Source organism: Acanthopagrus latus, chromosome 6, assembly GCF_904848185.1.
Source record: "Acanthopagrus latus isolate v.2019 chromosome 6, fAcaLat1.1, whole genome shotgun sequence".
Lineage (NCBI taxonomy): Eukaryota > Metazoa > Chordata > Actinopteri > Spariformes > Sparidae > Acanthopagrus > Acanthopagrus latus.
This window is the reverse complement of record NC_051044.1, coordinates 14,011,064-14,027,769: the sequence shown is the minus strand read 5'-3', so window position 1 is coordinate 14,027,769 and position 16,706 is coordinate 14,011,064. Positions and strand designations below refer to the sequence as shown.

The 16,706-nt window shown below is 42.3% G+C and overlaps 2 protein-coding genes across 3 annotated transcripts; one reads left to right on the top strand and one right to left on the bottom strand.

Moving 5' to 3' along the window:
* Window positions 1-22: 22 nt before the first annotated feature.
* Window positions 23-6,076, top strand: si:dkey-183j2.10 (glutamate receptor U1). Of its 2 annotated transcripts, XM_037100939.1 has the most exons (11): window positions 23-115; window positions 1,351-1,435; window positions 1,622-1,707; window positions 2,868-2,899; window positions 2,988-3,167; window positions 3,358-3,581; window positions 3,783-3,880; window positions 4,506-4,723; window positions 4,801-5,020; window positions 5,101-5,345; window positions 5,480-6,076. In XM_037100939.1, the coding sequence occupies exons 1-11, from the start codon at window positions 100-102 to the stop codon at window positions 5,582-5,584; spliced, it is 1,509 nt and encodes a 502-aa protein (XP_036956834.1). In that variant the 5' UTR covers window positions 23-99; the 3' UTR covers window positions 5,585-6,076. The 2 variants fall into 2 exon arrangements, with proteins under 2 accessions (XP_036956834.1, XP_036956835.1); XM_037100940.1 differs by lacking the exon at window positions 23-115 and adding an exon at window positions 143-247 and having other exon boundaries at window positions 1,351-1,707; window positions 5,480-6,073.
* On the bottom strand, window positions 6,053-16,706 carry plch2b (phospholipase C, eta 2b). The gene is made up of 22 exons (XM_037100941.1): window positions 16,664-16,706; window positions 16,394-16,591; window positions 15,298-15,444; window positions 14,329-14,572; window positions 14,045-14,174; window positions 12,399-12,569; window positions 11,507-11,600; window positions 11,199-11,402; window positions 10,980-11,100; window positions 10,690-10,861; window positions 10,451-10,570; window positions 10,282-10,365; window positions 10,069-10,166; window positions 9,885-9,973; window positions 9,290-9,475; window positions 9,097-9,204; window positions 8,253-8,377; window positions 8,069-8,153; window positions 7,838-7,984; window positions 7,467-7,546; window positions 6,268-7,384; window positions 6,053-6,183 (listed from the first exon to the last, which is right to left on the bottom strand). The coding sequence occupies exons 1-22, from the start codon at window positions 16,704-16,706 to the stop codon at window positions 6,164-6,166; spliced, it is 3,783 nt and encodes a 1,260-aa protein (XP_036956836.1). The 3' UTR covers window positions 6,053-6,163.

The window sequence follows — 16,706 nt, the reverse complement described above, 5'->3', positions numbered from 1 at the left end:
AGCCAATTGTAGGGCGCCGCTTCACCTCGCTCGCAACGCGCACCGATTTCTGATTAGTCAACGCGGTAAACCGAAGTCATCGCATTCAATCTAGAGCTCATGACAGAAACAAGCGGTGAGAAAAGCAACGAGGCATATATTGCGCGCCTTATGGCTTCGTCTTCATCTCTCTCAGACCCCACCATATTGTACCTGCCATGCACCTGCTATTTGTATTTGATACATGTTTTTCGAGGCTAAAGATGAGGTCAGTTTCACATGTTTAACAGGTTTGATAATCTAACATCCAAATGTAACAACCACACAAGAAAAATAATCAATAATAATAAATAAAAATAATAATCAAATGGAAAAAGAAAATAATAATCAAGTGCACAAGATACGTTTTCCAATCATAATTCACAGGATTTTAGAATACATTAGCCCAGTTCATAAGTGTGATTTTGTTTGTTGACTGTTTTTTTTTTTTTAAATCCTTTTATATGGAAATAGTCTAACAAGAAAATCTGAACTCATAGTCCACTTACTAGTTTTTTTTAAATTTTCAACTATATCACAAATTCTTTAACATCAGATATAGTTTGTGCAGTTTTAAGATAAGTACATCCAAACTCAGTTGTTATCATTTAATCCACTGCACTCATAAGACTTTCCATCCATGTTGGCGTAAATGTTAGGCATGAAAGTCCATGGTAACCCCAGCTACAACTACTACCTCTTGCTGTACTGCACTCTCCTGGATCTTTCAATGAAAGAATACACTTCCACAAAATTAACTTCTAATCCAACACACATGACAAGTCCTGGCAGTACTATTTCTTGCACATCAACACATCTATTTCTATGCTCATGAAAACTGTCAAATGTTGCTAAAAGCTCTGGAAAAGCTAGATAGAGTGCCCCTGACTTGTACTGTCAAATATGTAGATCCAATTTCAAAACTTTGTTTGTTTTTGTGTTTTCTAGCTATTTTTTTGTTAGTCTCTTTCTTCACCTGTGTGTAAATGCTGGTTTGTCACACATGGGTGCAATAAGCTTCAAATATTCAACTTTGCTCACATCTAATGTAAATAACATTAAAAAAAAAAACTTTATATAGTGATCTTTACTACATCACATCTAATGTTACTGTTGTATAATGAGAGGTTGTGACTTTTTAAATTATTTTATAAAATATTAAGATATTCCCAAGAGTCATTTTTAGCATAAATAAGCACATTTTGTTCCTTGATGGAAGCTATATGTTGTACCTCATGCTGCTTATGCCCACCCCTTCAAAACTCATCCTCTTTCTCCACCCACAAAAACTTTGTTGGCTGTCCTCACACATTTGACTCTGAAAAACTTCAGATCACACTCAGATCACAGGCGAGCTCATTGGAGTCTGTCTGAAGTCTGACACCGATCCAGTGGGCACATCTCGGGCTCTTGTCAGGTAGTAAACAGCATCCATCGTATTACTTTCCTCAATGATTGACAGTGTTGCGAGTCAGTATGTTGTTTTGATTCACTTAAAACCAAAAATTGTATCAAGATATGTCTTGATTAACATTTATGTCAGTTTAGCCATGTGATTAACTGGATACACAACCAACCACATCTTGTCTTTCACACCTTGAAGGATGCAAATCAGGAGGATGATGATGCTGTTTGGCTTCTGTGTATTATCTGCTGGGTTTTTCCTGGACATGGGAGCTTGCACTGCAGGTGAGGAACTAATATTTTCTATCACAGTATTTTTTAATTGCTGTACAAAAAATAATAACTTGAGCAGAGGTCATGAGGTAAGATAGCCAACACTGACTGGTTATCAAATTAATAACCTCAAACCATATTAAAAGTGTACATTGAAGTAGAAGCTGATCTGATAGACAACCTCAGAAACTGTTGTTTTGTCTCTTTGCCCTGAAATTTCAAAGTTTGACCCAGTCACTTCTCAGTCAGTGTGGTGGCAGCTTCCTTTTTTTCTCTGCCAAATTCCTCATGTTTTCACTGCTGGATTTGCTCGAAATTTCTCTGGCTTGACAAGACATAAAATGCATAAACAGTTAGCTGGGATTGATATCAAAGGGAAGTGCCACATCCTGCCCAAAACAGAAAGAACAGAAAGGGAAACAAGCCAGTTGACACTGACACAAAAAACGGTAATAAATCAACTGTATGGAGCAAACAAAAGCCCTGTGTCTCACAGTGGCCAAGAAGTGACAGGGGCTTGAAGAGCTTGTATACGTGTCATCTTTTGAAAAGGAGGATCTGATGGTTGTCAGGATCACCCTGTGGTGATGGATCCCCAAGGCCCTGGCCTGAATCGAGGCTTTTGATACTCTTTGACTTCCCTCCCATCTCACAGTGCCATGGCATTGATGCTCTTTGAATTAAAACACTGCGCTAAATAGATTGTGGTGCGCAAGACGTTCCAGATCTCTAGGATACCGGAAACCAGCTGCGACTCAAAGGTCAAAACTTGCGGCCCGAAATTCACCTCAGACATCTCTGCGTGCCAGAGTAAAGTCTGAAGATGGCCACTGCACAAAGGCGCCATTGAATCTGATAAATTTAGGCTTGACACTGAGTGTGAAAAACTTTTGTCTGTCAAAATAGACCATAGGTCAGTCGCTATCTCACTCTAATTCATTTCCATTATTTGTTACCTTCGAATACTTTTTGGTTTCACACTCAAGACAAATGGAGCTAGTATATACAGTATATAAACCTTCCTGTGACCCTTCAGACTTATACCCCTTGGGGAGGTATGGATTAATTTGCCCTGTTATCATCTTAACCTCTCAGTATTTACTGACACAATGAACTGTTCTTTTATCTCAGAGTTATGCTAACATGTTCCCTCCTTTTTCCCTCAACAACAGTGCCAACAGAGCTCAGAATTACATCAATAAAGGTACTTAATTGAATTATTTCGAGCCAATAGTACAACAGTTAATATTAAACACATTTCACTGATTATCTTCTGATATATTTTCTGATAGCAAGAGCCATATACAATGTCCAAAGGCACCCAAATGGAGGGCTTCTGCATGGACCTGCTGTCTGAAATAGCCAAGAAACTGGGCTTCAAATACAAAGTGCAGCTGGTGAAGGATGGTTCATACGGCCGACAGGATGAGAACGGGAACTGGAATGGGATGATTGGAGAGGTGGTGCGAGGCGTGAGTACATGAAAAACTGACATTTTTGGAAACCACTCTGCAGAGGCTTGAATTACCCAGCTGGCATCTGTGACTCACAATGGATGCATTCAAAAATGAGTGATTATGCCGCGCTAACAATAACAGCCCGGTTGTTGGCGCAATTAAAAATGTAATTATCTTAAAGTGAGTATCAATTCATCCCCTACAGGAGGCAGACCTTGCGATTGCTCCGCTGACTCTCACTGCAGCTCGGGAGAAAGTGGTGGGGATGAGCAAACCGTTCATGCAGACGGGCATCAGCATCCTGCTGAGGAAGGACATCTCAGAGGAAACTGGATTCTTTGATTTCCTGACGCCCTTTACAGCTGAAACTTGGGTTGGCATACTCATTGCTTACCTTGGTACCGCTGCTTGTATCTTTATAGTCACCAGGTTAGTGATACAAGTCGTTAAAGCTTTTTCAGTTCCAGTTGTGATTTTCTCATTAATGTTTAATGATTTAATGATGTTTAATGCGGTGGATTTAAATACAAGCTTGTGCTTCTCGTTGGTGGGCATTTTTTACCTTTCTGCTGGTAGAGTCCCTTTGATTGCGATCGCATTAATAAGTCATATTTCTTTATGCAAATGCAGACTGAGCCCATGTGAGTGGAATCAGCCTCAGAGTGAGCAGAACAGATTCAGCTTCCTCCACAGCCTGTGGTACACAGCTGGCGCTCTGACTCTGCAAGGTAAACAGCTAAACCAGACACTTCAGATGCCACCACACCAACAGGAGAATCTCCACGTTCCATGCACTTACTGACTTGTTTCTTTTCTGAGAATTCTCTGTAGCATTTGTAGCCGTGACATCCTCACCTTTGGCAACAATAGTTTTGGCCTTGGAAGGGTGTAATTTTCCGTAAAGGTCTAGTGAGTCTGCGTGTGTGTGTGTGTGTGTGTGTGTGTGTGTGTGTGTGTGTGTGAAGGTGTGTGTTTTTGTACATGTGAAATGTGTGAAATTGCATAAAAGGCTTAGCTTCCAAATGGATTTGACCAATATTCAGTCAGTAGTAGTAGTAACTCATCTTTGAAAGGAGGCATCGTCCCAATGCTTTATGGTGGAAAACCAAAGTTATATATTACAGAGCATCATGCTCCGATGAAGGCTGAAGTGTTAGCATGTTAGCATATTTGGCCAGAATAAACTGGTGAGGTTCGTTGAAGATGTGTCAACCTTTTCCTGAAGATTTGTGTGTGTGCTATCTTTTTATTTTTGGGTGTTCAGCAGTGGGAGTGGCCTATAACAAAAAAAGTGCGTGACTTTTGTGAATTTGTGCATGTTTGCTCTTCACCCAGCTGTTTTTGTCTTGTCAGGTGCTGGTCCTCACCCCAGAGCTGTCTCTGGACGTGTCATCTGCTGCAGTTGGTGGATATTCTCCATCGTCCTCCTGGCATGTTATTTCTCCAACCTCAGCTCCTCCAAAAGCTCTGACACCACCCACCTGACGGTGAAAGGGTTTGATGACTTGGCCAACCAGGATATGATTGAATATGGCTGTCTGGCCGGCTCTTCCACCCTCGCCTTCTTCAAAGTAAGGACATCAGGGCACTTATAGATGCCTAACGTCACTGACTCTCTCTGCCCTAAATCTGTTTTTCCTTCATCCAGAATTCCAACAATCCAGTGTACCGCAGAATCTATGAACACATGGAAAGAACGAGAAGTTTTGTGTCATCTATGGACGAGGGGGTCCGGCGTGCAAAAGAGGGGAACTTTGCCTTTATCGGCGAGTCTGTTTCTTTGGACCTGGCAGTGGCTCGTCACTGTGAACTGGTCAGAGCTCATGAAGTCGTTGGCATGAGGGGATACAGCATTGCTGCCTCCCTCGGTGAGGCTACTCATTTTGATAAAGACATTTTACATATAAAATCAAAAATAGCATTATTAACATTCATCATTTTCCTCAAGGCTCACCCCTCATAAAGAACCTCAGCGTGGCAATCCTGCAGCTGAGCGAGGCAGGGGAGCTGGCTTACCTGCGGAGCAAGTGGTGGGCCAGCAGCTGCATGGCAGACAAGGCCAAGTTTTCAGCTATGCAGCCACACAGCCTCAAGGGGATGTTTCTGATTCTCTCCCTGGGCCTGGGGCTGGGAGCGCTGCTGGCCGTCCTGGAGCTCACCTCCAAGAGCCGCAGAAGTGCGGCCGAGCAGAAGGTTTGTGCATTCACACATCACCTCTATCACTACAGCCTGCTTTGAACAGCCTGCCCCATGGGGATTTAATTCATCAACAGCTTCATGAATTGATTTGTTTCGCTACTGTTTATATTTGTATTTCCTTCGCACAGAAGTCCTGCTGCACCGTCCTGACTGAAGAACTGAGTCTGCGCTTGAGGACCAATAATCCAAACAAACCTCAGGAAAATGTAGACAAAGATAAAGAAAAAGCATAGAAACACCCTGGAAACATGCAATTTTAACAAACCTGTTATTCTTTATAATTGTTTTTTCTTTTTGTTGGATAGTTGTTTCAGGATTTGCTCTAATATTTGACAGAAAAATTAACTCACCTCTAGGTTCTGAACTTACTTGTAAAGATGAAAATGTTGAATGAATAAAGAAACTCACATTTTATTAAAATAATCAATTTATTGATTCTCCAGTATGAATGCTACAGTTTCAATGAAAAAGCAAACATAGTTAAAATATTTTAAAAAATAATTATTAACTCGATTAGTGTTGACTAACACACGGTGCTCATATACTTTGTTTTTTCTTTGTTTACGGTTTCTTTGCATCATGCTGTTTTGTACAGTTGGCAATGGCTTCACATGATTTCAATTATTTCTTTTTAAAAACTATTTCATGCATAAAAACTGTTAATTGTAAACATTACTGCAGGCCTAAGATAATAACAATAATAATAAACAATAATAAACTGTCTAATTATGTAATTCTGTGTGATGTCCTCCTGTTCATCTTCTGCGGTTCTATTTTTCTTCCTCTTCTGATGCATGCTGTTGTCTCTGGAGTCAAAAATCTGAGCTGTGGTCTAAAAAAGAAAAACACAACAGTCATGATTAAATACAACCTCTTGTCCTTTGTCTTTCACAAATGTTAAAGATCTATGACTTACCGTTTAGAAAAAGTGGCGATTTACATCGTATCTCTCTAATCTTCTGGTCAAAAAGTGCCTTCATCTCCCTCTGCAGGGTTCCCTCATGTTGCTCTTCCCCGCCTGCTACGCAGGAGGGCACAAACTCCAGGCTGTCAGTGCTGCTAACGCTGCTGCTGGAGGTGCTGTCAGACAGGCAGAGGCCGTTGGGTATGGGCCTCACCTGTCCTCTGTAGCTGCCGTAGTTCTGTGTCTGTCGACGGAAAACAGGCTTGCGGTTCACCATGGGGGTCTCGGGAGAGGTAGTCTGCTTTCGAGGGCAGCTGCGTGAGCGGGCCTTTGTTCGCATCGGTGTGGATGGTCGGGGGCTGGCTGGAGCCTGCAAGGTCCGTCTCACCCTAGGAGGGGATGATGGAGGGATAAGTGGGGAGGATTTGGCTTCATGCTGGATCACAGGATGTGGCACAGGCTGAGGCTGAGGAAGGGGATCTGTCTGAGTTTCCGGTGGCTGCTCAGGTTCAGCGGTAACAGCCTTGTCTGATTCTTTTGGTAATTCCTCAATAGTAACATCCTTGCCCAGCTGTGGTTCTTTCTTTAATTCCTCTGATTGTTCAGGCTGCTCTGGTTCAAGTGTCTGAACTGTCTCCTGCTCCGCACACTTTGACTCTGGTGACTCTGGTGGTTCACTCTCCACCTCTTCTTCAATTGGATTTTGGCTGTCAGGACCATCGAGACAAGAAGCCTGGGGGGGTGTCTCAAGGTCAAAGCTATCTGCTGTCACATAGGGAGCAGGCCCCGTGTGGTTGGAGTCAGTGGAGGACATCCGGCTGAAGAACCCTCTCTTCATCTCTGGTGGTTCATGAATTTTAACTCTGTGAGCTCGCCTCACTGGCTCACTCATGGCCCCTTTGTGGCAGGCAGCCTTGGCTGCAGGCCCTTGTACCAGAGGATACATTTCCCCATTCTTGCTGTCCTGAGAAATGGCATCCAGATCCTTGCGGAAGTACAGAGAACGTCCGTCCTCTGAGGACATGACAGAGAAGTCTAAAGAAGGCTGCCTTTGTTGACCCTTTATATGCTTCTTGGCAGCTTTTTGGATGTGTATTCTGGCTGCATGCACTGCATTTGCAGGTTTAATCTGTGTGACAAAGGACAGAAAAAGGTTTTAAAATAGAGTTGAAGCTAAAATTCGATTTGTGAGTTAATGTAGAGTAACTTACCTTTCCTGTGATGTCATTGATAGCAACATGAACAAAGATGGACGACGCCGCCATCCCCTCCAGGTAGACATGCCGATAACCTGCATATTTTGCATAAAAAACTTGTCAACCTCAATTTCATTTGTAGTGGAATAGTTTGTCATTTTGTGAATGTTTATTTGCTTCTTGCAAGAATTTGGCTAAAAACCCCTTGCGCCTTGTTTGATCCATACAAAAACCAAGTCATACAAACAAGAAGTTTTGCTTTTATGAAGGGTTACGTGTGGGACAGTTTCTTGGCTGGTTGCAGGAACGTCCTGTAAAGTTGTTACTTTGTTGAGATATTTTGAAAAAAACTCTCACACACAGGGTTTGCATATCATGTAAACTACCTGGCATCATACTGGTGAAAGCGACAGTCCTCTGTCCAATGAAATCTCGTCCAATAGGATCGTGATCCCACACTTCGAAACGCACCAGTGCGATCTGCGGCATTTGAATATTGAAGACAAGCGTCTCCTCCCACATTGGGTTGAAACCTGAGTGACATGAGAGGATGATTTACAGACAGTCGGCCGGTTGTGTCGAGATTTTGTCTTGCAATATGAATTTTGCACACGTACCATTATCGTCCACCACTCTGGTCTGCTGCTCGGAGCAGTCAATGGGTAGACCGATTATCTCGACCTTAACAAAGGGATCGATAATCTGGAAGCAGAAAAACATGAGCAAAAATAGCATTTATTGATGAGTCACGTGTATTGTAATATGGTAATGTACTAGTGGTCTGCATTATGTTGACCTCACCTCGCCTCTGTCCCCAAACATGGAGTCTTTTGGTTTGGGGAGCTGCTGTCCACTGATGATCTTCAGCACTAACTGAGTCTTTCTGTGTCCTGGTAGAGGATCGTCCAGCGTCGGATTAAAGGCAGCTGAGAAAAAAACAAAAATGTGACTCACCTTTTGTAGAGGGACTGCTACTATTTAAGGGGGATTCTGGTATTTTTTAAACCTGGGACCTACTGTATATAATGATGTTAAGGTGTAAAAATGATACATACTTAACAAAGGTTTTGGAATTCGTCCTGTAGATCCTGTTAGCTATAATGACTGCAATGTAACTCTTTGGGGCAACTCTGACGTCCACTAAAAATGCTTGTTTTTGCCACCAACAGGATGAGGTTGTTATTCTGTCTGTCTGTCTGTCTGTCTTACAACATTACAGAACCAAATCCTGCTCAAGGAGAAGTTTGGGCCTGAAATCTCACAAGAGTTAAGTTGCTGCATGAAGATGACAGTGGAAAAGTGAGTCAGAGTCGGAGAGAAGAGTTTGGCATTTACCTGGAGGAACTGCCAGATATAATCTATTTCCAAAGTCATGGCTGAATATTTCACAAAATCTAGATGAGGCAACAACTGTAACAGCTGACTTGGCAATATTTTAGAGCAAGCCTTCTTGAGCAAGACTTGTGTTTCTGGTAAGAAAACGGACCTTTATTGTTGTCAGACAAACACAAGCACTTTTCTTGGACATAACATTGACACTCGACATTACCCTGAAGGATAACACTGCCACGCCGATTCTAAAACCTTTGGTCGGTATGAATCATTTACAGGGTTAGGGTTAGGGTTTAACTCTACACAGACATACCTTTACGCATGTACTTGGGCTTCAGAACATATCCACAGTTTCCGTTGGCTGAGAACTTGGCTCGGTTCAGTTCAAGCATACGACCCTCAGTTTGATAATTCAGAGCAACTGGAACACAGTGTCAACATACAAACAAAAATGAAAAGCTGCGGCCTAAACCAAAGACTGCAAGTAGATAGTACTGCAGCCTTACCCATATGACATCCTGTGTTCCAGTAAGGCTGTGGGTTGAAGTTGCTGGAGTCCACTCTGTAGTTCGATGGGTAGACTCTCAGAAGTTGGCGCTGGTTGAAACGGACCAAGTCAGCCGGCTTCAGCTGTAAGATCTGGTTCATGACAGTCTCGTTGAGGGAGGACACCTGCCAGCTGTTCGTTAATGCTACCAGACAGAAATTTAAAACATCAGACATCCATAGATGAAAATTGGCGGCCATTTTTCTCTGATGTCACCCTCAGTGGGAAATTCGATAGCTGGGATAAAGTTATGCTTTGGTGTTCCAAGTCATATAAATCCATGAAATCCTTATCATTCAACTGCTTATCGGTTGATTACAAAAAGATGATGGACGGTAAACATATGGGGGTAAACAACGTATTTGATGGCCCATCACCCAATGTTAGCATGGAACCACTTGCTAGCTTAAACGGTTTGATTAGTCAAGTCACGTATGTAGGACTTGACTTTGGATTGCACCCTTAGCGTGATGGCCACCGTGTGATAATACAAACCATAAGATTATGCATGCAATAAAAGTATGCCGTGATTTCATGCTTGATGTTGACTTTACCTTGTGTTTCTATATCGTGCACTCGGACAGATTTTGTGTACTTGACCAGGTCTGATAGAGCGCGGGATAACCGCATTGTTTTCCTCTTCCTGAAGGGAGAGTCGCAGACACAGAGCACAAATTTAACCACTGAATCAAAGAGTATTAAATGGTTAAAACTGCTAACTTAAACTCTCATCCTTACTTAGGATGGTAAACAATTTGAGTCCTTTCTCTGCTGCTGCTGACGTCCGACTCTCCGTCAGATGCCGCCTTATTTTTCACTCTGATTCTCTTTTTCCTCTGAAAAAAAAAAAACAGCAGTCACCTTTTCACTTTTATTTCTTTTACACAACCTGTCTTTCCTGTAAAATGCTTTATGTGCCATCGTTCTGAAGGAAATAAGCAAAGGGCTGACCTTTCGTTTGAAGCTCCTTATGATAGATCTGCCGAAGCGCCTCTTCTTTTTGGTTGGATTGGCAGAAGTTAGGCCATTCCCATCCTAAAACAGTCAAACACAACACACAATTATGCTCATCTATCCATCTATCCATCTATCCATCTGTCTATCTATCGAATCAATTTGCCTGTGCGGTATCATCATCATCATCGTCATCGTCTTCCTCATCTTCTTCATCACCAGTGTCTTCATCAGACACATCGCCCTCCTCTGCTTCAGGATCAAGGTTTGCTGGCAGCTTTTTCCCCTGTAAAGTTAGAATTAAGAGCTGAGTATTACAGGTACATGTATGTTTTCTGTGCTAAGGATCAGTACTTTGTCTGGAAGAACATGTTTCTAAAAAAAAAATTAAAAAAGCATCTTAACCTTGACTAAAACCTTCCCCTTCAGCATCTCGGGTGAGGGCAGCTTCTTGCACTCCTGTGTGTTGATGCCGGACAGATTCAGTTTGTCCTGGAGCACCTCTTTCAAATACTCGGCCATCTTCTTCTGCTGAGGCACAGTGCAGTGGTTCTCTATGGACAAGATCACTGGGTACCTGCAGGAGGGGGGATGTTGAAGTCCCACAGCCAGTTTGACAAACAGGTGGGATGTTTTTTTGTTTTTTTTTACTGTGAGAGCCTGATAAAAAACACATCAGTACCGGGAGCACTTACTGTGATTTTGTGAAGGCATATTTGTTAATTGTTTCAACAACGTCTTTGAAGAGGATTTTGGATGTCAAGGTGTAGCCGTGATGAATAATGGGCTCGCCGTCAGGCCCGTCCCAGCAGTCCACTGAGAACAAAAGAGTGAAAGGTGAGTGAGTCACCTTGTGTCTAATCTCATGCAATCACAGTGAGGGGAGCTGAAGTTCTGGTTGCGCAGGCTCTCACCCTCCACACAGCGACAGCCTGCCTGCAGAACGTAGGCGTACATTTCCACTCTAGACTGAGAGAGCAGCTGGTCTCCTGTCAGGTAGGTGTTGTGCGACGTGGCGATGAAGTAATTATTCAGAGGCTGCGTCATGTCCTGGCTCACCTGGTTGTGCTCGGGGTTGAAGATGTCACCTGCGGGACTCCTCATGAAGTTGGTGAACCCTGAAGGGAAAAAGATGTCAGACCAGGTGTGTTGTTCGGATGTTGATGTCATGTCTAGACTCTATGTGATGATACGGATGCACTGTTAAATACGTTTTCCATACCATCAATACCCAGAACCATACGCTGCAGGTTCAAAGGACATGGCTCAAACTTGGCCACTATGTCAGCTAGATATTCTTTGGCGAGACCTCGCATCTGCAAATAAAAAAGAAGCATCAGGAATTAGATTTTCGGTTTAAGCGATAATATTTTACACATGTTTTACTAGTTGAACGAATGAATGAGCAGCAATACCAACCTTATTTTCCCATTTTATTATCTCTCAGTGACTATTCGGTACAACTATTTTTTGAAAGATTGGTCCAATGTTTAGCACAAACAGGCTTCAACATAACCCCTGCGGGCAACTGCAGACTTTTCAAGTACATCCACCTAAAGTGATGTTCATGCCAGGCTCACACTGAGTCACCATAACAGACATCAAGTATCTGACAAGATAATTGGAATGAACTCCATAGCAATAGATCCCTTTGTTAAGACATAATATTCTTTCAGTTTGACCAGAAACTGCTGCGACTGCTCACGCCAAAGCCAACAGACTACATTTGCAGAAACAGTCATTTTATCATCATAAAACGCACTTGACAGGGAGGAAATTCAACTCACCAAAACCATTCTTGGTTCGTCTTTCAACCGTTCAGTTGATCAATAACTTGACTTGGTCAAAAACAACCCTTAATTCATCAACTGGCTTATTTTCATCTTCATTCTTTTCAACAGCGAAGCTGATATCAATATTTAAATGTAGGAAGAGACATGTATGTATTTTTATACAATACAACTATTGTAAAGTTGTTTAACAATGAATAGCGGAGGTTTTTGATGGAATGAAAATCTCGAGTAAAATAACTTTAAAGTTGTATGCACACAATATGGGCCTGTTTCCACCCAACGTGAAAGATCGGCATTAATCTTTTTGACATTTTCTTGTACCTTCTGTTCATTTTCCAGAAAGCGTGCAAGGTCGTGAAGATCCATGACTTCCTTCTGGTTGCTGTAGGAGATCATTATCAGATAGAGGTCTCTGCGAGTGGAAATCATCTTGTAGAACGTGCAGAATTCTTCAAAGCCCAGAGAGCCCTGGTTCTCATCTGTGTCTGCATCCTACAGATAACAACGAAAGTATCTTATGAGCAAGAAATAACTCTGGCAGTGTGTGTGTGATTAGAGATAACCACCCCGCCAAAGAAAATATGCCCCATACTCCCATCTGAAGGACGTATCTTGCACCATCAAACATGATGGAGCTCGGTCACAGAGACTATCGGCATCAGGAGGGGAGGACAGTGAGCTACTGAACTAAAGCGAAATTGCAGTGCGACTAAAGCCATCTGTTCAGCAGTGGCCATATGGCCTTCCTGTGGCACTCTCCTGCCAACATACTGTATATACATATTTGTCTACTGTCTCCATGCTTTTGTCTGTCTGCTTCTCTGACTGAGATGATGAGAAGATTACATACACTTTATACCTCTGAAAGGAAAAGGAAGTTAACCCCTTTAACCTTTTTTTTTCACATTTTCAGGCCATTTTCTTTCTGTTGCCAGACTGCCTGCATCATGAATGCAAATCATGTAACTGTAGTCCTCTCATGCTGATGCTTTCAGATTTTGTCTTGGTTGCCATCTATAAACCTATTTATTTAGTTTTAGTCTTACTGGCAGTGTGGCTGTGAAGGCAATGTCAGTAGGTCTACCACTTTGGCGCAGACTAAAATATCTCAACAAGAGTTGTATTAATTGTGACTGTACATTCATGGTTCCCAGAGGATTAATTCAACAGACTTGTGGTTTGAGTGTAATGTCTCAACAACTACTGGATAGATTGCCATACAATTTGGCACACTCATTTATGTTCTCCTCAGCATTAAATGTTATAACTTAGGTGACTTTTATGAGCACCACCATCTGGTCTAAACTTCTGTTTGTAGTGAACCAAACTCTCGAACCAGTTGCCAGGATAAAACGGCCGTGTTTGTGGTGGTATGCTAAGCCAAAACTTGATCTTTTCTTCACCCTAACCTCATAGCTTTTGCTGTTGCCACAAGTTAGAATTTATGTGTAGCATTTGGATAGAGTTTTAAACCAATTACCTGCAAAACTAATGACAGCCTCAGTGGTACTTTTGAGTTTTTATGCCAGTTAGCGCACAGGAACATGCTTATATGCTTCACAATGACAGACACCGGGGTAAACATTTTACCTGCCAAACACCATTTTACCCTACCATTGTGAGCATGTTATCACGTTAAGCACATTTAGCATTTAGCACATAACACATAACTGTGCTAACAGCAGCTTCACAGAGCTGTTAGCATGTCTTATTATGTACTAAAGTATCCATCAATCATCCCGCAAGTGAAATCATCATAGCTTATATTTTGTAACTATATTTTATAGTTATATTTTGCAACCCTGTACAGCAGTCACAACTGACTCAGGCAGAATTTCCAGTAAAGAGATATCAGTGATATTAGAATACCAAAGACACAAAAGTACAAAGGGTTGTTTTGACCATGGGCCATGCTCATTAAATTAGTGGTAGCTTGTTTAATTAACCTCTGAGGATTAAAGTCTTACTTGAAACATCTGCCTGACTTTCTGCTTGGGTAAATTCACATTGAGTTTGTGGAGCAGCTGGTGAACCTCTCCAATGCTTAAGGTGCCGTCTCCGTTTTTGTCTGCCTCGGAGAAAGTCTGCTGTAACCACATGAGACTGCGGTTAAGGAAGAAACTATGAGGATAATGGTCAGGTCACTTGAAGTGTGTTGATCCATCAGATAAGTCTCAGGCGGATGTGTTAACCTCCACTTTAAATAAACCTGATGTGCAGTGATGTGTGAGAGCGGCTGGATAAAGGATATTGATCACGGGTGCGCTGCCTCCGCGCCAAACTATCTTCATCACTGATACCAGCCATGAGGTATTTCAGCCCAGTGATCCAGGTGCGGGTCTCCTCTGCGTTGGTGGAGACCAGGTCTAGGGACTTCACCCGCTCCCCGTAGTAAATACTGAAGCAGCAGTTTGGGTCGAAGCGGTTGTCTGCATACCGCCTGAACATCTCAGACTTTTTGCCCTCGCAGACTTCATGGATGGAATCAATAGTTACTGAAACAGATGATAAAGAAATATGGTGAGGGTTTGTTGGATCACTGGTGCCAGTGACTGTCTATATACCCTATTTGTGCTGAACTACCAGGCCTACTTTAATTTGCCTTTGCTTACATGCTAAATTATCTGTCACTTAATAGCTTTAAATATTGATGTTTGCACATTTTCGTACGGTTATTTAAAATTGACAAAATATTTAATCAGAGGTTATTGCTCTCAATTTTTATGATGGATTTTAAACATGTGGAAGTCAAGTTAGCCTTGAAAAAAACGAGTGATTTAATTCATTTTATTAGAAATTTAGCTCATTTCAGCGTCAGATACTATGGCTCGTCACAACCGATAAAAGTTCTTGGTGTAACAGAAAGAAATGATGGTCTTAAAACAGCATCTTAACCAGTGACACAAACACTTCCTCAATGTAACTTGCTTATTTTTTACTCAGTCAAACCATGTCAGCAACCCGTCTGACCCCATATGAATCAAAGTGAACAAACACCCAAAAGATCACACACACAGGTGCTCTTTGGACTTCAGGTATACTCTCATAAATGTTTAATTAGAAAAGATAACAACAGACCTATGTATTAGCTCACTTAAACGAAGGAACATAAAGGAAGTCCAGTATTTTTTTAATGATTAATGATGGTTGTAAAGTATATACCTTCTTGCCATGTAATCAGTGCTGAAAAATACAAAATTAACAATACTGAGTGGCTCACTTTTGGCCTTGTCGTGCTTCCTGGAGGGTCGCCACCGGATGCAGGACTTGTGCTCGTCCAGGTAAAAGAATCGGACCAGTCCTTTCTTCTTCCCCTTCAGCTTGCTCATCTGAGTGCCGGCCTGCATGGTGCACATGCACCTCTCCACTGCAGGAGAGCACAAGGGGGACCATTATGTATCAGAAGTCAGGTGGCTGTCGCTCTCTATTAGCTGAGTCATTTGGGTGTATGTGCAACTGTTTATTTTACCTATCTTAAGTTGTCTAACAAATTATCTTCCATAATATGATTGTTTTTAATGCCATTTCCTTGTCTTTATTTTGTAATGGAGTCGTTACAGGTGACTCAAGCATAAACCATGTATGAAATGCAGCAGTGCATGGGTTGATTATTAACAGGGAGACATTGTGACAACACCAAAGGAATCCCTGAAGCAGCCAAGACAAGTAGAGGTTTACCATCAAGCACTTTGTTTATGAGATTATAGTCTGCGTCACACAGGGATTTAAGTAGCTGAATGTGTGTTAATGATGAGAGGTGAACAAAGGACAAGACACACATTCATGACAAGATCTTGGACCATGAAAACAGACCCAGTCGAGCAGCAGCTGCCTCACAGTTATTTGAACTATTTTTCCTGCAATTTTCTCTGATTTTGACTTTTTAAAACTACATGTACACAGTGCTTGTCCTTGAACTGCAGATCTAACTATGTTTTTTGTATGATTGGGGTCATGGAGACGTGGTGTGATTGTTTTGTGTGCTGCGCTAACCTTTGTTTGTAATCTGAAGCTCAAAAACATGTGACGCAACCTGGCACACTGTTCAGGCTAATCCTAAAGGATTGTCTGGTGTCCATATGCCCGTTATCTACTCACAGGCTTCCCTGCAGCTCTACTCTGCCGTGTTGAGTATTCACACATCTTAGAGGAGAAGACAATGTGATGGTTAAGGATGTCCTGGCTTTAAAATATCATGTTTATGTCACGTGTGTCCACTCTGAAGGCACTTCTGCTAAACAACCTGTTGATATTTTGCAGTAATTTGAGTGTCAGACAGAGATAATATTCAATGTGAATTCAATTGTGAATCTCACCTATCTGACCCAGCCTCCATTTTGGCTGTGCGACCACACTGCCACCGATCCAGAAAAACTCCTCTGCCAGCCTGGAGATGGATGCTTTCTGCCAGAGTTTTGGAGAGCTCATAATGGACGGGCTGGGAGAACTCATGGCACTCGAGCCGTGTTTCTCCTGATGAAAGGAGGCCTTAGCAAGCGAGGGGGAGAACCTCCCTGCTGACAGAGACCCTAGAGACTGGAAGGTGGTCTTCTTGGGAGACATGCAGGAGAGTGGTGGGCTGCCACTCAGCCCTGGAGACAGAGGCGCCATCGCCGGGGTGCTGTTCAT